This window comes from Hirundo rustica, chromosome 4, assembly GCF_015227805.2.
Source record: "Hirundo rustica isolate bHirRus1 chromosome 4, bHirRus1.pri.v3, whole genome shotgun sequence".
Lineage (NCBI taxonomy): Eukaryota > Metazoa > Chordata > Aves > Passeriformes > Hirundinidae > Hirundo > Hirundo rustica.
The window spans coordinates 15,039,759-15,060,626 of NC_053453.1; the positions used below are offsets into that span (position 1 = coordinate 15,039,759).

Below are 20,868 nucleotides of genomic sequence, written 5' to 3' on the forward strand. Positions count from 1 at the left end.
CATAAAGTTTCTGTTATTAAGGTTACGTAAGTGAGGACAGCAGGTGCAAAATAACAAGAACAGGCAAATACAAAGGATGGCTAGATTTGGTCTTCCTCCGACCTATTTCAAATAAAGTAATGGAAGTCTAATTCTAAAAGAACTAATAAATAATAAATGGCGATGAAAAAAAGTGAAAAGAAATAAAAGTAAGATGTCTTAAAACAGAGACAATAATCTTGCAACTGCAAATGCCTTGCAAGCTGAACATTGTGGGTTTCAAGCAACACACTCCTGTGCATCACTCAGCCGGTCTTTGCAGAAATCTGACTGTGGTTCTGCTGATGAGTTCTTTGACCTTACAACAACAATGTAAAATGGTTGAAAGCTTGCTGGAAACAAGATGATGGCATTCAAATACATACAGTATTCCTCTTCACATCAGTTTACTTCAATGTGCTTCATCAATACACCAGTAGGAACTAGTCCTCAAAATCTTTTACTATTCTCTGATTGTATTCAACTGAAACAGTACATTAAATATATAATTACATGAAACAGCAGATTTGCACTGATTTTCTTTTTTCTTCAGTTTCCCTGGACACATTAATTTTTTACTTGCTGTCTGTTATTGTTTGAACTGATTATTTTCTCCTTTCCTCATCCTGCTGCTTGCTCTAGACACATATTCATTTTCTCTATGTTTATAGTTGCTTTGCTAGAATAAACGGCATTTTGAGAAGCTGATTTAAGCAACCCACCTAAATTATGTACCTTAAAGTGGAAAGGAGAATCAGCAAGAATTAAGGCAAAAGGAGAAACAGCAAGAAATAGAAAACTAAAATCTTCAAACAATTCCCATTGACTGTTTGCCCTAATAAAGAAACCAACTACATTAAAAATGTATTTGCTGTCTTGCACATTATGGGAAATCAATCCTCCTTTTCCTCTAGTAATTAAAGCACTACTAACCTTACATGACAATTGGCACCAAAGCAATCAGTGCACTAAGTAATAAGAAGGTTGTTAAAAACAAATTAGCTGCAGAATCAGCTTGGAAATCTCTACTGGGACAGGAGATAAAGAGGTTGGGATCCTGCGCTTTAGGGATGCTTTCACCATAGTTCAGACTGAGTGGGAGTTACCACAGTCCCCTCCTTTCCCCAAGCATGCTGCAGTTTCCTCCCCCTCCCTTGTGCTGGCATTCATGTAATCCTGCAGTTGACTGATTTGTAGAGCTTAGATGGCAAAACATCATTCATTTCTTTATTGAAGAGTTAGTGATCTTCAGATTAAGTTCCTTCTAGGACCGATGGGATGAATAGCACAGCAAGCACATGGGAAGGAGGCAGGACTGTGCACCCAGGAATAAGAATGAAGGGATGGTCTTAGAAAGGTTTAACTTTTATGGAAATACATCTTTAAGCTATTTTAGATGGCTCACGTGTGAGCCTGGTGGCTCAATCCTTGCCTTAGGTGAAATGGATCACCATCTCCAGTAGATACCCACGCCTCTCCACTGACTATACACGGATGTACTGCAGGAAAATTGGCCTGAAACATAGGTGTAATTCAAATAATACTGGATTTTGTCCATAAATGAAATGCATTACTTCAGTGGCTCTGTGGTGCATGTGTCTACCCTCAGAACCTACTGGAAGATTAGCCTTACCTCCTAGCAAATTGGCAGCAAATACTAATTACCAATGAAATGGGACACAATCAATCAATCAAACAAACAAACAATCAAATAAACAAACAAACATCTACCGGGTTTATGAGAGAAGTTAGAGAGCAGCTACCCAGAAACATTAGCCAACTCATTCTGAATGATGGAGAAGCTGGAACAAATGGAAGCTAGAAGCCACTGGTATACTAGTGACAGAGATTAATTAGGGGACAGGAAAATTCATGCACAATTTTACATGAGTGACTCAGAAGTATTATTTGAGCAACAGATGTAAAATCTGGGTTCTTTAGAAATCAAGGGCCAAATCCCTACTGCCACTTCAGGGAGGCCATGCAGACTCCATACCACTGACACTGATGGTCATGACTTTGTGAGGTTTCTAAATAACACTGCTAACCAAACCCTTAAACTTGAAAACACATTTTTGTCTTTTCTTTCACTCATTTGTTTATGTTTTTAGAACTGGGACTGATCTAGGTTAACTAAAATTATCCCAATCTTAGAGGGAGAAACACCAGCTTAAGGTCTATTTTAGAGTTTCCCTCCTTTCTTTTGCTTTCTGCTTCCTTTGCTGCTTTCTGACTTATAAAGTCATATTATGAGAAACAGGTTAAAGTAAAATAATACATAAATATCTATACAGACACACTCCACACATACACACTCAAACTGCTGACTTGCGGTGACAGCTGTCCTGCAGAATTTTGGCTGCTAACTATTCCAGATTTAATATTATATATTTACAAGAGAGTACCCTGACTGTAACAATAAGCAAAGTAACAGCAAAAACATGGCTGTCACACTATATGTATATAGCTTGCCACGTAGTTCTCTGAGGTGATATGTAGAGATGATTCTGTAATAAGATACTCTGGAAATCACCATCTTATCTCTGGATCTGCTTTAATTTTTCCATGGGCATAAGCACTAAATCCTGAGCTGGTGGGAAGAAAGTGTTTAGATTTACCACTGCTCTTTTGGATACAAATATATTTCTCTTATACCTCTCCTTTACCATCGCCCTTCTCACTTCCCTGTGCCTCTTCCATAAAGTTCCCCTTAGGCATCCCCAATAACTCACAATTCAGATTTTCAAAAATAATAATGAACGTGAGAGGCTTTTTATTTTCTTTTATTTGCCTCTGAAGCTGTGGCTGTGGGTCATCTGCTGGCCCTAAGGTACGTGAGAGCTCTTGGTGGTCAAATGGTCAAATTCCAGCCCAAACTGTCTGTTCTGAGGGAGCTCCCATTCCTACTCACACCTCAACAGGATGATGCTAATTGAGCCTTCTCAGTTCCTCTTCCCACCAGGGTCCTCAAGGAAAGCATCTGCACCCTGGCTGCTCTGAAGTCATGCAAGCTTCTGGGAGGAGAAGGAGGACCACCATGAAAATATCCCATGGGCCAAACAGGCAGGGGAGAGGCCAGGACCCCATTCTACTTGCTGATCCTTCCCCCCTGGAAACCAAGCTAACTGTATTTTACAAAAGCAAAAGCAGCAAAAGCAGCAAAAGCAGCAAAAGCAGCAAAAGCAGGTCTCCATCTCTCAAGCTGCTTCAGGCTGTGCCCGCTGATGCAAGGCACAGGCAGAGCAGCAGCAGTGCTGCAACAGTGCCTGACCCTTTGCCAGCCCCAAAACAAGCCCAGGATCCTAAAGCAGCACCAGCCTGAGCAAAGATGTTCCATTTTCCCTTCACTCCTCCCCTTCCCTGGTCACAAAACGAAGGAAAACAAAAGACACCCTGCAGCGAAGAATGGATGGATGGATGGATGGATAGATGGATGGATGGATGGATGGATGGAGCGAGGGAGGGATGGATGGATGGATGGACGGATGGATGGATGGATGGATGGATGGATGGATGGATGGATGGACGGATGGATGGATGGATGGATGGACGGATGGATGGATGGACGGATGGACGGATGGATGGAGCGAGGGAGGGAGGGAGGGATAGATGATTTGGGTTGTTCTGCGTTTTTGCATTTAAATGAGAAGGAATAATTGGGGGAGGTGGGAGGGAGAAGAAACAATACTGAGGAGGATTAGTGATATTTGGGGCACATCTGTTGGAGAAATTAATTCGTCTGTGGATTCCAGAAATTATCAGCACGTTCTCAAGATGATATATGCTCAATGCTGCATGATCACTGAACCTCATTCTCTTATGCAATTTCCACCAGTGCCAGCAAGAACAGAGCATAGATAAAAGTCACAAATGAAACCTGTGCCCTCTTCCTTGTGTATTTGTTGAGGATTAAAAATTTCCAGGCATTAAGTTTCCACTCTATCTACACCAGGCAACTCACCTTTCACCTTCCAGCCATGAGGCCGGAATGGTGTGAGCACCAGCAGTGCAACTGAGATTTATCCTGATTTCTTTTTCCTGACAGTGCCATGGTGAGCAAGGAGCCAGATGCCACAGTAAAATATTCTCCATTTAAGAAAACACCCAATTCTGAAGCCCACCTTACGGTTTGGCAAAGAAAAGAGGTAACTCATTGTTTTACAGCCCATGGATTGGTGCCAATACCTCCAAAAAAAGCCCCAGATGTTTGTTTTGCAGAGGTGGAAACGTCAAACTCATGAAGAGACATCTCTGTGTCAAACCTGGGCGCTGGTGTCCTGCAATGGGCCAGTGGACAGGGGTGCACACAATGTGTCTGGCTTCCCCCTGCTGCCTGCTCCCACAGCACCAGACATAATCACCCCCAGGCTTTTGAGGAAATGCTGAGGAAAAGCACTTTTTTGCAATACTTTAGATGTGGTGGAGGAGAGAAACCCATAGAATCACAGGATCACTTTGGCTGGAAAAGGTCTTTAACATCCAAGCCTTTAGCCTGGCAGCACTTACTTGACAACAAATTTTGCCCTGTGGGCTCCAATGGGTAATTTCTTAATGTCTTAACCTTTACTCTTGGCTGACTTGACAACAGTTGCTACACTCTAAATTATTGAACCATTTATTGTAATGTACAGGGCCTTGCAAGGTGTCATCTCCTTCTGCATTTGACCTGTAAGGTAAAGCTTTAGAGAGCTTTTAGGTTCTGTCTCTCTCACAGAGCTAAACACAGTACAATTCTACACATGAGAAAAAAAAATGCACAAAATTTTCCAGTTATGTTGAATTTTGTGGCAGGTTTACATGTAAGACAATTCATCATAATGCAAATTGCAGTGATTTGGGGTAAGATGTGATGAAGCAGTGCCTTTCAATAAAAGCCTAAGCTTTATCTCTGGATGTATTATCAGGGGGATAACATTGTTATAGATGTCAAAGATAAACCTCAAACTAGATTATGCCATTGTGTCTGCAATTTGCATCATTACTTGGAATAAATCTCTTCCTAAAAATCCCACCTTAAAACTGGTGAAGAAGCTGGAGGTGTAAGAACAAAGCATCCCTTTGCATAACACATTCATTTACAGAGGAATATCCCTCCCTCCACTTATTTTTAAGAGGCACAATCACCCTCTACCTTTATTATATTATCTGGTATTATATTTTGTTTTCTCAGCTCTCTGTGCCCCTTGATTCCTCTCCAGGAGTGCTACTCGAGGAGGGGCACATGGAGGGAACCAAAGGCTGGGAGAGCCATGATGGCTGGCAGGACAGATTCCCTTTGGGACAACCTTTGCAGGCTGATGTGTATTTGCATCTCTGCACGCCTGCAGGCACTTCGGCATGGGAACCACCTGCCAGGCCTAGTTCTCACCTCCTTCCATGGGCAGCAGTGAGACAGAAGAGGAGGACAGACTCACTGTGCTTCTGAGAGGACAAGAAAGATAATTTCATCCCACAGAGTCGTGATTTTTCCTGGCCACCAAATGCCACCACCAGGACCATTAGCCCCACAAGGCTGCTGGTCCGCAGGCTGTTTTGGCCTCATGCTGGGCTTTTCAAAATACATTAAACTGTTTATGTGAATGAGGAAAGCAAGCAAGGCGTGGTGGCACTGGCAGGGGTGTGTTGTGCAATAACATCTTTTATCAACAGGAACTCAGGAGCTGGAAAAGCAGACATGCTTTCAGGCACCAGCAGCCTTCCTGCTCACTTTCAGCCTGGTTTCCCCCTGCTTTCCATAGAGATCACCATAAGGTTGCAACTCCCAGTTCCTAAATTGGTGGGCAAGTCCAAAACTCTGCATTTGTTTTTGATCAAGTTAGCATCTCAAAGCAGTTCCAAAAGGCAACATATCTGCAAATAAGTGCCCTCAGAAAGAAGAAAAAAATGAAGGCTAAAGAACACACAGAAAAGATCAGTGTCTCCCTTTCAAGGGCAAGCATTGCTCTTTTCTTCAGGCGAGTTCAGCTCTTATTTCACTAAGATCCCACTTAATTTTCTCCATGTAACTGTTACAGACATGATGATTCAGCTCACAGGAGACAAAACACAGAAGAAGCCATCTCCCCTTGTCTCCAGCAGCCTGCTGGGACTGACTGCACAAGCAGCTAACTCCACGAAGGCTGGTGAGAGCCTGCATTTTGTTTTTTCCATAAATTAGAAGTTTTCACAGGAAAATCTCACTCTCCCATTTTCTATGTAATCCGATGCTATGGTAAATATCATGGCAATTTAGAACGAGGCAGACCTCAAATCAAATCATGCCCCTTAACATCCCAGGTGGTCCCAGAAGCTCTGGTGGAAAGAAGAGTAATGGCCAATTAGTGAGCATAACTGAATATAAGCCATAAAATATTAATAACACAACAGAAAACCATGCTGAAAATCAATCTAATAATGTAAGTACGTGTTAGGAAGCTAGGCATTCAGAGCTCTTTATTTTACATGAGAAGTATCAGCTTAAAAGAAGGATATACTTAAAAGCACTGTGTAACTGTCTTTGCTATGAATCGCAGTTCAGTGGTTTAGCATCATGGGATAGGCAGCACTGGCAAAACAATCCGGTGCTCATCAAATTTTCATTGTCATAAATAGAAAGAAAATTCTGGGAAAAAAAAAAATCAAAAATGCCCCATTGCTTGTCAAATTAAAAGGATTAGGGTTAAAAAATAATCCCATAATCTTATGTTTTGTTAGCTTCAAAAATATTTGGTACACAACACAGGAACACAAACTGAAAACAAAAAGCAACTTAATCAAGGAAAATGACTTTTTCTTAATGAGTCACGAAAAAGGGATTGTAATGCCACAAAACATCTCGCACAGAAAATCTCAAAATCCGTGTATTTTTAAACCTACAGAACAGATGGAGTTTCAAAAATTACTTTCTTAGAAAGTATTTTTAAATGGACTCATAAAAAATTAATCCAGACAGCTTCCACAGCTTGTACTTAACTCTGCTTACAGCAGTCCAGTGAATTAAAATTCGGCCTTTTTTGTTAAATACTATTCCATTTTAAAGTAACCTTAAATGATTACCATCTTATTAGAGTTAATACACTTCATTGTGTCAATTAGAATGTGTTTAATTATTAATATAAGGCACTGATCTTCATATCTTCATCTTTCCTACAATATGCACATCAGTTGCGCTGACCCTTTGAAGCCGGCCTATCTAATTAAAACATACTTTTTAATTATACTATATGAAAATGTAAAAGGTCTCATATGCTTGTCTATGAAGAATTTGAGAGACAGCCTGAAGGAAAGTATCTTCATCTTGATTTTTAGAAACTGAGCTTTCAGACTGGTGCCTGCTCTGGAAGCTGCATTCCGGGGGCACCGTACAGTGCGGGTCGCAGAACAAAACCCGCCCCAGGAGCAGCAGGGCTGGGATGCAGGCACTGAACCATGATGCTCTAAACAAAAGAGCATTTGCAACAACAATGAAGTTGTGGTTCCCACCACGCTCTGCACAACTGTAATTATCTGGATGTTCAAGGCCAAGTGCCTCAGTCTGGTGCTCAACTGTCGAAACTTTCAATCATCATAACACAAAGAACAGAGACACAAGAAACTATTTTATGCTTTTTTTGCTTCCTAACAGGATATCATCCTGATACCCTCATCTCTGCACCCAGCCATCCTTCCTGCCACTTTCCCATTGTTTATCCACTGATGAGAACAAAAATGTCTAATTCAGGAATTGTATAGAGAAAAATGCAACATGTTTTTCATAACTCAGTCCTACTGCTTCTCAGTTTTGTTTCCCAGTTTTTTATTTGCAGACAGCAGAAAAGGAGCCCCATTACCTTGATCCCTCTTTTTTTTTTTAGAAGATCTAGAACATTTCACTTCAGATGTCCTGGAATTTTTTTTGTCTTCACCTCTGATCTGCTGTGAACACTGTGAGGTGATTTTCAGAACAAAAGATATACTGGGAAAAAGTACTATCTTGTTATGATTTTATCTTCTGCACAAATAACTTATAGGCAAGTTTTTGGGGTTTCCTTCTCCGTTCTCTCCTCCGTTTTTCTTATCCGATTTGTTTTCAGTGAGAAAAAATCACCATCACTCAAGGGTAGTCTAATATATGGGTTAGTTTGGGTAGTCACTTAAGGGGTAGTCTATAATTTGAGTTGTTTTGACATTTACAAGTGTATGTTTGGGTAATGAGAATGCATTTGTGCCGCTTAAAATTTAATCCAGCTAACCTTTTTGAAATTAAACAATGGGAAAAAAACCCTAAAAACAAAGAAATCTTACATCACACAAGGTTCAACTTGGCTAAATTAATAAAAACACAATTGTAAACTACGGTCATAGAGAAATTTGCTGTTGTTTAATAAACTGCTATTTAAAATATTTTAATGAAAACCAACCTCCATGTGTGTAATTTCTGTCAGACCAACGATCTGCAATGCATATATATGTTCACAATTATGACAGTGTGTGGGAATTTAACTACATCAGTGAGGAGGGGCTCTACATGTACCTATAAAATTATAATATCAAATACCTCCACTTTGATTAATTATATTTTACTTCCCACATTTTTTATTTTAGTTTGACCAATGATGATAAGAAAAGGCACTATAACAAAGGTTTTCAAAAAGTCTGGGGAAACTGTGACTCTCATTTAGGTGTGGTAACAGAAATACCATCAATATAAAACCAGGAAAGTAATTCAAGAAACTGTTCAAAATCGACAGAGCAATATCATACACAATGAAATACAATAAAAGAGATCTCACATGCACTAGAATAAAGGGAATCCTAAACTGGGACCAGTCTGTTGTTAACCATGATGCCAACAGTGCTCACCGTGTATCTCTCTGTCACTGGACACCACAGGTAAGCTCGTACTCGGAGCACATTTCCTTGCCAGGGGGTGGGAAGAGGTCAGGTGCCAGGCAGGCAGGTACCCACGCCAGGTCAGCTGCTTGCCTTGCTCACACAAAGCAGCTGCCTGACAGCAAACAGGAGCTCAGCTGGGCGTGGGGTCAGGCTCACATGTGTTATTTTCACAGCAGGTATTTAATGAAACTTGACTTGAAAAAAAGAGACTTGAACCAATGTTAAGCCACGGTAGATGGGTTGGACGAGCTGATCTTCAGAGGACCCTTCCAACTCCAAACATCCTGAGGTTACACCTGGGCATCAGGGCTAGTACTAAACACCTGCATTCCAGAAGAACTGGGGCAGCACTTGTCCCACAGCTGCAACGCCGACCCACCACAGTGTGTGCTGGCAGCCCTCTGATGTCTGCAAGGCTTAACTTCATACTGTACAGCCCACAACCAAAAACCTGCCTTCTCTCCATATTGCACCATGATCTCACAGACACCAAGGGTATTAGGAGCCAGCAAGTGTAAAAATGTAACTGTGAGAATGGAGCCATCCTGAAAAAGGTTACTGCACATGTTATCTGGTTACTGAATTTTAGCTACATGCTACTTATACTTTTTTTGTTGTTTGTTTTTGTTATCAAAATCTGGAGAGAAAATGTAAAATGATCAGCGATAGACTCTTCAGCTGACAAATGAGGGGAGTGGCTAAATGAAGGGAAGAGGAAGCCAGCCCCACAGCTGTCTTATGGAGAAGCAAAAGAAGATAAGCAGTAATCAGTAAGGAGGATTTCCCACACAGTGAACTGTTTGGAAGAGCTGAATTCATAAGTATATTGGAAATTAACTACTGAGGTGGCTCCTGAAGCCAGAGCTAAGTGAGTACCTTGGTGTGTGATCTGCTACTTGCTTCTACAAAGCAGCCATCATGCCTCCACTGCAGTAGCACCCAGGAAGAACATGAGTCCTGTCAAATAATCCTAAAACTAATTAAAAAACCCAAACACAACATTAAGTGTGTAGCTAGGTTTCCACATGACAGCAAAGGACTTTGATCAGTGCAAATATTTCCATGGGCAAGGAAGATAAGACACAAGGCTCCAGATGAGGCATCTGAACCCCCAGCACTTGCAGCAGGGCAGCTGAATCAAAGCCCATCCCACATGCAGCACCGTGGGGTGAAGGCAAAGAGGGTTTGGACATGACTGAGAAAACTGTGGAACTTGAAACAGTAGCTAGTTTATGTACATCAGGATGAGGGTAATGCGATAAAACTCTTTGCCTGGGTTTAAGAAAAAGCATAGCAGATTGCTGTGAAGGCTGCAGGCCATGTACAGCATTTGAGAACTAAACTGTCAACAAATACACCACAGTAATCCAATTAGCAAAGGCTTTTTGCATCCTGACAAGTGAGTGTAGGTTGAAGATTAGCTGAAGGACATATCCTCCATATAAGAACGCACTTAGAGAAATGGCAGGCCAGTGTGTCCTGCAAATCTGATATAAACTCCACATTTGCAACATTCATCTCCTGTGACTTGGTGACAGACATGGACAGGGACATAATCAACGGGAGTATGACAATAATAGACTTCAGAATTTGACTGAAATAGTTTTATCTGTTTTTATTGCTTCACCTCTCTTCTGGAGGAAACAGTCGTGCAGTTGTTATATCTGGGCCACAGCCTCAGTGCGGGATCACTTGGATCCAGCCATAAGGCTGTGGTGTGCAGGCCCCATCCCTGCATGCACGAACAGCAAACCTCGTCACAAAAAGAAGCAGGGACCTGTTTTAACGTGCACAGCAAATCTCAGAGTCAAACACACCAGGTGAGTGGGCGTGCAGACTAAGGCTGAGAATCTGTGTCAGGAAAGAAAGGTCATTCACAGGGATCCCCCTGCTTCCCAGCCAAGGGCAGCCCAGGAATGGCCCTTCCTCAGCTGCTCTTGCAGCCCAGGACAATTGGCTTTCTGGGCTGTAAGAGCACACTGCCAGCCCCTGTCCAGCCCTGCATCCACCAGCAGGGTGGATGAGTTCTTCCTCTGAGTCCCTTCCTGGCAGGGCTGCCCTCGATCTGTCCATCCCCCAGACTGTGTTGATACCGGGGGTGCTCCAGCCCAGGTGCAGGACCTTGCTCTTTTGTCTTCTTAAACTTCATGAGAGTCCCATGGGCCCATTTCTTGAGCTTGTCCAGGTCCCTCTGGATGGCATCCCATCCTTCAGGTGTGCCAATTGCACCACCCAGCTTGGTGTCATCTGAGAAATTTTGCAGAGGGTGTGCTCAATCCCTTTGTCTATGTCATTGCTGAAGATAATAAATAACAATAATGATAGCCTTTTCCAGCTTTTACACAGGTCACGCTCTGAGAAGTGTTTGGAGGATTTAAGCTCTGCTGTAGGCACTTGGGGGCTTGGAAGGGGCTGGGAGGAAACAGAGGTACCTGGCTGTATACAACTGCTGCCAGTGTGGGGGCACAGCTTGCCATGTCTACACCAACACAGAGGCGTGCTTATTCTCTGATGAAACAGAAAGTTGAAGATGGATGGAAAAGACTGTGCTGGGATATCAGCCAAGGAGTACCAATTGTAAGGATGGATCTTACAAGCAAACAATTATTCATCTTTCCATCAGATGTGAAAAAGCTGCAGAGAGTCAGGTCCACAGCAATCAAAGGGAAGTGGTGATGTATTATGAAGACCTAGTTTCACTACAGGCACCAGAATAATGGCATGGCATAGCACTGCTGAAAAAGAAAAAAAAAATTTGAAAAATGCCTAAACCTCCAGCACTGTCCAGACCTTGGGATGCGACCACCCTCCACAAGCCTTTTCACAGTATCGCCGTACAGAAACTGCAAGGTAAGGCAACCAGATATTCTACTCGAGGCACTGAGAAACTATGAAAGTTAGTCAGCACTCTTCAATTTTTCCTGAAGCAAAATCAGCAGAAAAACTTAAAAAAAAACCCATTAAGAGTTCAAATTCTGGAAATACTGCAAATCATCCAGCACTCTAATAATTCTAATTGTATTTAAACTCTTCAAATTGACTATATGTCTTTTAGAGTATTAGACCTTGCCTAGATGTTTTATCTCTTTAGTATGTAAAACCACCTGGAATCCAGTAGCATAACTCTGAAGACCTAGACTAAAAGATACTGTTAAGGCAGCAATGATACAAAACATTTCAGTATCTTCATTGTGTTCCCTTAATACTTGAATTAAGTATCAGAGAGATGACCCAGGAAGCTGTCACATGGCAAGGACAATGTCCCTACATTCATGGCAGTGTTTGTGAATGACAGAATTTCGTGTTTGGTCTTTTGTATTAAAGAAAAACTTGGTCACAGCTGTTCGAAAGTGTTGTCAAAGTCCCACAGGCCTGTAAGCATAACCTTTGTCCATACTTGCTGTCACAAAACTACAGCCTTTCATAAGCTAAACAAGGAGTTAAAGATGCAGTGAGGAAGGAATCAAATTTAGATTTGCTGTACAGGATTTGGCTGTTACACACCTGTGATCCCACCAAGATGCAGAAGTGCATCTGAGCGTAGAATTTCAGACCTTCTTGCACAAGATAAAACACTCATTATGACTACTGTAGCTGCCTGAAAGCTGAAATTCCCTGAAATAGATCTCTCTGGCCTGAAAAAGGAGAATGTGCTATCAGGGTGAGTTGAGAAATTACTAACTGAAGAATGGATATAAGTAAAGATGAAGCAGAAGATATCCTCACATTTACTTTTATGTTCTATGTTTGCAAGAGCCAAACAGTGAGAACCTTCTAAGCAATATGATTAGGAACTTCTGGCAGGATGCTGAGGAACCAGCTATAATTACCTTCTCATGACACAACGTTTGAATTTATAGCAGGCACATTAGATGTCATGATTCCTCATGTCAATATGGTATCACAAATACAAATTAGGAGGGAAAAAAGTGCAACACACAAAAATCTCTAATTGCTGTATTTGATTACTAGAAAGATTTAAAACCATGTAAGATTTCTCCTCTCTCTGAAGTGAAATCCAAGGAGAGATGCAAAGGATATGGGGAATTCCCTGATGATCTTTTTCACCCACAAACTGCTCCTTGCCAGGGGTTGCATAGCAAAGGAGGCAGAGAGAATGTGATAATGCTAAGGAGAACTGTGGGAACATTAAATCTCTTCTTTATTTCAGGAGCTGGTGGGGTTTCTTTCCATTAGAGTGCTTTTGTTCTGTGTCAATTAAATTTTGCTTTTTGGGAACATGACCATAGAGGAGACCAGTCTTAGTGGCTGCTGAGCAGGAGGACCACGAGAATAACACTGGAGGAGGCACCCACCCATGGCAGGGCAGGACCAGTGGGAATTCACACCCAAAAAGGTGCTGAATTATGGCCACAGTGGTGTGCTCTGTAGAGGCACCAGGATGGGGCTGGGAGTATAGCTCATGCAGGAACTGCTGTGGCATCCATGCCCCCAAAACTGGTGTGGATGACATGATGCATTTGAACTTCAGGGGAGTACTCCCCTGGGGAGTACAGACAATTCCACCTGTGTGGAATTCTTGCCTGCTTCTGCAGCGCTCAAAGACACATGAAACTGGAAAAATTATAGAGGCTTAATATTGTGTTCAATAAATTTGTTTACTTAACTAAAATGACATCATTTAACTTTAGTCATGCACACAGCTCTCTGCCATCAATGGCACAACTATTAGTGTGTACATTGTTTGCTTCTCTACATTAATTTGTAAATTAAGAAATTAAAGAGTTTGTAAGTCTGAAAAAAAAAATTAAAAATGTATCTACTTCCTCACTCACCTCCTTACATCACAGGAAGTGAATTCCACATCACCCCAGCCTAGCCAGTAATCAGGTTTCAGAAATACCTTGTAGAAGCTCAATTTACCTTTGCACCCGTAACAGAAGACTCCTGAAGACAGAGAAACTTTCATCATGTATAAATGACTAACAATTACATCAAACCAAATGGAGGGCTTCAAAGCAGGGTGGAAAAATGGAGGGAAATTCCATCCTATTAAGATAGGACATAATTGCCTTGTACAGGAAATAAACACTATATTTTTAGCAGGTGACCAGTCAGATAGAATCAGTACAGGGTTATGATTGTGTAGTGATTTCTCATCAGATTGCAGCCTATCTCCCCAGAGAAATGACAGATCTTAGCATTTTCTTATAATTATTTTTCTGTGTAGGCTCTTAATTGGGAAATGGTAACATGAGAGTTCCCAAAGCAGGCTGCATTTCATAGACTATTACCATTCATGTTTCATCTTTATAATTAATTCAAAGATTTGTAAGTACCTCGTACTGGAATGTTACTATACCAAGTTAGTACCACGATAAAATATCAGTAATACCTGAATCTTCCAACCTTCAGACTTAGCAATTCTCTGCTCATTCCAATTTATGGCAGCTGCATTCCTTGAGCCAACACATACTGCTGCTATTGAAACCAACCCATGCTATTTACATATCAAATAGACAGAAAATCTGGGTTGCTGTAAACAATAAATTCACATCCAAGCTGAAAAGACAATATTATGATTAACAGATATAAACTGAACTTGCAAATGGATATGAATATATTTAAAGAAAGTATTAAAATATTGGGTAAAATAACAGTACTTAAAGGAGATTGGGACAAAATTCAGTAATGCATCTTCATGAAATATTTCTGGTAACATTACTTGTTGAAACATTTTCAACCTTGTTCTGTAAAGGGGATAAAAATCAAGAAACTAATGGCCACCATATGCAGGTAGATGTTTGGGTTTGATGAACAAAATATTGTTATGCAACATGGAACCTAAAGGCATCAAAGTAAGTTCAACCAACCACACAACAGATATTAAATCTCTACTGCTTTCGTCCAGTAATAATACAGAAATATTCAACAATTTTGTATTAAATTTTGGGATCAGGTATTCCAGAGCCCTCTTTATCATGGTTGGAAGTGTTTTTCCCTGGTCAATCTGAATGTGATCAAAAAAGAAAGTGTTTCACTCAAGTGTAGTTAACTCCGAAACCTAAAGACAGCAAAGCTATAAGCACTGTTCACTCCTTAACTTGTGACCACTTTAATATCCTGGCAGCAGGACAGTTAATTTTTAACTCAACAACTATGCACTGAAAATAGACTTACAGATCAAATATTTCTTTGTGTATGAATAACATAGTGCTCCTCTTCTAAATGTGTACTGCGTTTGTTCTGACTACGGCATTAAGTATTAAAAACGTTCATCCATTATTAATATAAGCTTGTTATCTTTCATTTTAAAAGTATATTTAGCCTTTTTTTCTGAAGATTTCTAGCAAGCGATTCTAAAAATGTGATGGCACGCATGTCATTCCAAAAGTAAGACATGGATGTATTAACTTCATTTTTATGCATATCTTGGGTTAATGAATCTTGCTACTTCTAAGCATTCCTATGTACAATAGTATACAAATGTTTTTAATGAAATCTACTGATCATAAAATCTATTTTGTGATGCCCAATTCTGTGTGTAGTGTGTATCTATGGGTAATGTACTTTAAAATGTATTTCACTGTGGAAGTCATACATGAGAAGCTTGGTAGGAAAGTAACTCAACAAACACCAAACATCCCAATTATCTCACAGTTCTCTTCAGGGTTTCTCCCATCAAAAAATTTGTCCCCATCTTCTTAGAAAGGCCCTGCTGTCCCAAGCCTTGCATAAATTGGGGGGAGCATCTCCTGTCCCCCATGCTGGGAAAAGCCCAATTCCTTTGCTGCCATGTCCTTGCTCACCAACTCCTGGCTCCTTCCACAGTCACATTTTTGATGACAGCCCTGAGGCAAAAGCCAGAGACTGTGAAGGAAAACCCTTCCACCTGGAGGGCTGGATCCACATCAACTAGATTTTTTTTACATCAGAATTTAAATGATTTATGTTTTCAATTTTTTATAACTTCAGCAGCGAGAGGCAGCGTTGGGAACCCACCCCCTCTGCTTCACCCCTTGTTTGCAGGGGTCACAGCAGACATTGATGAGCTGTCAGTGTAAATTACAGTTGGCAGCACATCGGTGCAGAATGCTTAATGTGTGTGCAATTTCAAATACATAAATAATCCCACTGACTTTACTGAAGCACCAGAAAACATTCACCTAATATTATTTCGTAACTTCTCAGGAGCATTTGAGAAGCAGCACTTTGATCTTTATTAGCTGTCGAGTCCGCGACGAGGCAAAGTACGTTCCTCAGCAGGCTGTGGAGACAGGCCTGGAAGCAGCTACGTCCTTCTGGAGTTTTATCTGAACATTTACAAACCGGAGCTGACTTAGAGTATTTCCCTTAAGTGTGTATAATTGCAGCTTTTTGGGAACAAGAACAATCCTATGGCTCTGTGCTGGCTGACGGCCAAGGGCTGAGGGGCTCCTGCCGAGGCTGTGCGCCCACACTGTGCCCTGGTATGCCAAGGGGCCTGGAATGGGTTTACGTGCAAACCCACGAACCAGGAGATGTGTCTCACCTTCTTCCTTCCAGACAGAAGAAATGTGTTTGCATAAAGCGTTTTGAGCAGAAATTCACACCGTGCAAATCCGTTCAGCAGCTGACAGACTCCCTGCCCGACCTGGCGCAAGGCACGGTTCCTACCACCGTGCACGCACAGGGATATGGGACTCACCCCAAGCGACACTCACAGCCCTTCTCCTGACCAGAGGGCAGCACCAGGAGTTTTTCTCCCTTTGACTAAGAATGCCAGCAATTTCAGCTTGACACAGAGCTGGCCTGGCTGTGGTCTAACATATAAATCATGGGCCAAAGATAAGATAAACACATACCGGTGTAGTCCTCGTAGCACTCACAAGTGTAGCCCCCCTCTCGGCTTCGGCAGAGCCCATTGCTCCCGCAGGGGTTGGAGTAGCACAGATCGATCTCCGTCTCACAGTAGTCCCCCGTGAAGCCCGGGGGGCACCGGCACCGCAGCCCGTTGATGGGGTGGATGGGGCGGAACAGGACCGTGTTGGAGCTGATGAACGGGGCCGAGCTGTCAAACTTCAGGACAGAGACACACTTCATGTAGTTCTCACAGGGCTCGCGCAAGCAGATGTTGTCGTCGAAAGGCAGCACCCTCTGCGTCGAAATCGTGGTCAGCAGCGTCCTGTTGAGGTAGATCTGCTCCTGCAGGTCCTCAGAGGGGAAGAACTTGTTTCGAATGCCACCAGGGAGCAAGGCCGAGAAGGTCACGTTCAGGATATTGGAGCTGACATCCGTGTCATTTTGGATGTTGAAAACAAAGATGCCGTCCTTGGCAGTGGAGAGCACGGTCGCCACCCCCTCCACAAACAGGGACAGGAGGGGAGAAAGGAACCTCTCCTGGGACATGTTCTCCAGCCGCACTGTGATGCTGTTGGTGAGCATGTCGTCTGTGATGATGGTGACGCGCAGGGTGCAGACGGCAGTGACGCTGTGAACACCATCTGAAGGGAAGAGAGAGAAATGACAGCCATGTCAGACAGCGGGCTTCAACCTACGGACAAGGAGGCTCCCACAGTCTCCTGAAAATGAAACAGACCTGCAAGGCAGTCAGTTCAGGGCACCGGGATGAGAGAGGGAAATGCATCCACCTTCTGCAGTTGTTACCATTGCCTTTTCTCAGGTAAACAAAATAAAATTTCTTAAGAATTGTAACTCAAAGGACCTGGGACATCTCAAAGAGGCCAGAACACCTGGAGAAGATCCCGGGCAAATAACTGGCAAGGGTTAGTGTGGAAACAGTCTGAGGGTCCTATGATGGCCAAGGGAAACCAAGAGGAAGGGAACTCTCATGGCAGTGACTGCTAGTCTACAACTGGTGCTGGGAAGCTGTTGCTTTTCACAGCACAATACCAAAATTATATTCTTCAGGTGCGGTCTCAGGATTAAGTAGCCAGAACTCTGCACAGACAGAGAACTGTGACCAGAGCTTCAGATATAAGTCATCTAAGGAAACACGTCTTCACATTTGAGTGCTGGAAGTACTTAATTTCTCACATGTAACTTCTTAAAAATATTTTATGAATACAAGAAAAATAAAATTAAATAAAACATGCCTGTAGTGAAAAGCAGACATTTAAAAAGTCTTCCATTTTATCCTTCCTTTAAGGCATTTCTGATACTGCTGTGGCTGTTCTGCAATAAAACCCATAATTATAAAAATATATAATACCTGACACTGGACTGAGAGATGCCAATGTAAAATTTCAGTACACCCTGAGGCTTACAGTAGTGCTGTGAATGTGCAAACTCTAGATTATTCTGTCATTATGGAAAATAATTATGACACAGTGAGTGCTAAATTTAATCCAACTTCAATGTAAGTACGGAATGGGAAGTTGCATCATCGCTGAAATCAAATCACTTACTTTAAATCTGTCTCCTTGCTAACATTAGGGACTCATTAAAATACAGATTGCATTACAGAAAATATGATTAGCATTAGAGCAGCAGCTAGAAATCCCAGATGAACTCAAGAGTGGCTTCCGATAGGAAATGTTCCTTCTGAAAGATGTCATAGTGTAAACAAACAACCTTAAATGGGCATAAGTTCATCTCATGAGAGAGATGAATTGGTTTGAGTGGCCAATATGAGGCCCAGAGTGGGGTTAAGAACTGAGCCCAGTTTCCTTAGACCACAGCTCAGTGTCACAGCCTTGGTCTGAAGTATCCCAGTGATAATTATTATACAAGTAACCTGCCATTAAGCCTGATTTCAATTAAACCACAAGGTACGTGCAGAAATAGATTTTGAATCACATCAGTGTAAAATCGCATCAGGAACTGCATTTAAATCAATCAGTGTGAGATCAAAATTCTAACAGCATAGACTGCTAAATGTCATTTTGCTATGGTTTGTTATCTCAAAGTGTAACTTTATGACCTATTACAGTCACGCAGATATAGAACAGAAAAAATCAGAATGATTTCTTTCTTACGCACAGTCACCAATTCATCTCAAGTGCGGTTTTGTTTTAAAAAGAAATGTTGGAAGATTTTCCCTCCAGTTTTATAGCAGCAATATAGCAAATCACAGCAGCTTAATTAACAAAATGCCTCTTGACTCCCTCCTCCTATCAGATTGTCTGTAAAAACTCAGCTGTTGACTTTTCCCCACTGAAGCAGCTTTTATGCAAAAAGAAAAATCTCTTCTTCTGTGTCCTACTTTAACTGCTGCCTGGCTAAAACCCATCAGCCAGGAGGGGTCATTGTCTGAAGTGCTCTGTTTGACTTCTCCCAGGTAACAAGCAGCAAGACGAGAGGAAATGGCTGCAAGTTGCTCCAGGGAAGGCTTGGATTAAGTATGAGGAAGAATTTCTCCACCAAAAGGGTGCTCCGGCACTGGAACAGGCAGCTCAGGGAAGTGGTGGAGTCACCACTCCTGGAGGTGTTTAAAAGATGTGGCCCTTAGGGACGTGGTTAAATGGTGGGCATGGCGGGGCTGGGTTTATGGTTGGACTCGATGATCTTACAGGTCCTTTCCAAAATAAACAATTCTATGATTCTATGTGCTCATCACAGAAGCTCACATACCAGCTTTCATTTTCTCCCAGGTTTGCAAAAATCTTTATCTTCTCTCACTCAAACTCATTCTAGAAATGTGTAGTCTCAGCTTCCATCAAGACCAAAACCAACCTTTACAATGATTAGGAGCCAAAATCCTCATTGCAAACTCCTCCTATATGGTCTGTGGATTTCTGCCAACAGACAATACAGGACACCAGTATTTTCATAAATGACATCCTCAGACTAGTTTACCCATGTCTATCATTTGCACAGCTCATTCTCCATGAAAACGATTCATTTTTTTTTCCTAAAGCAATTGACATTTGCCTGTTTGTCCCATAGGGTGCCTGAACTATTTTGCTATTTGTTGCACAATATGCTACAGAAGTTCTCTCATACCAGCCACAATGCTGGACAATGGGTCCTTTTTTAGAGAAAACACTATGATCTATAGCCCATGGTATGTATAGTAAGAAGACAAACTACGATCCACTGTCTGACAATGCAGTAGAGTCTACAAACTGTCATAATCAATATCAACTGTCACAATATGCAAGAGCTTCCCAGCATTCACAACAGCTATTCTGACACAGTTAATAAATCACTGGAAAAAAGCCTGGTGTCAGACACCACACAGCCTCCTTGTTCCATGGGCAGCACAAAAGAAAACTGGGCACACACATATAGCTGCAAAATGAAGTTGTGTTTTAAAAGCCAACTCAGCTTTTTCACTGCAACCCTGCTGCAGAGCATTAAAATAAAGAGAGTAAAAAAGGAGCAGAGCATGTGTACTATAGGCAACAAAAGAATGGCACAGCTATAGAGCTGGCTGGACAAGCACCTCTTTCATACCACCAGTTAGGCTGAGAGCAGCATCAGAGGATCTGATCATCTATTCATTCAGAAACTCAAGGAAAGTTGAAACAATCTGTGGTTTTATGAGACCAAATTAGTATCTATTCTACTTTCAACAGACAACATTCGCTTTGAGGTTGGGAACAAGTACAATAAAAAAAAGTGGAATTTTTTTTGTCTTTTTTGGGAAATGAATTAAGCCCTAAATACCCAGCAATGTATGTGTTTTGAGATTTACAATTGAAACACTCCATGAATGTTTAAAATGCTTCCTGCCAGAAATGCCAGAGAATTATCATTAGGAAGTACTATTTTGTGGAGTGGCAATACTTCGTGGCCTCCAGTGTTTGAGATGCCCACCATATGCAGCTACCAATCTGCTAAAAAGGCTCAAACTATCTGAGTTTCCAGAGGTCTTATGATACAGCTATAAGAAGTCCCTATCACGTTATGGCAGGCGCAAGATGGTTTCAGTCAGGGGTGTGAAACAACCTTCATGTTACCACACTGGAAAATTCTGGCTACACTTTACTCTTTGGAGCAGATCTTGGAACAGATGAGTGCACACACATTCCCCAGGCTTAGCTGTCACCAGTTCTCACAGCCATCATGTGGGGGCTTCAGCACACCAGCTGG

At 41.8% G+C, this 20,868-nt stretch overlaps 1 protein-coding gene across 10 annotated transcripts in view; it reads right to left on the minus strand.

The window, feature by feature from the left end:
• The window catches only part of CELSR1 (cadherin EGF LAG seven-pass G-type receptor 1), a 164,523-nt gene that overhangs the window by 79,349 nt on the left and 64,306 nt on the right, over positions 1-20,868 (minus strand). For all 10 annotated transcript variants that reach the window (XR_005700567.2, XM_040062565.2, XM_040062562.2 and 7 more), the window contains exon 2: positions 16,677-17,315. Coding sequence is in view for 9 of the 10 variants with exons in the window: in XM_040062565.2 (XP_039918499.1) it covers positions 16,677-17,315 (639 nt within the window). In the remaining variant the exon portion in view is untranslated. The remainder of the gene's footprint in view (positions 1-16,676; positions 17,316-20,868) is intronic.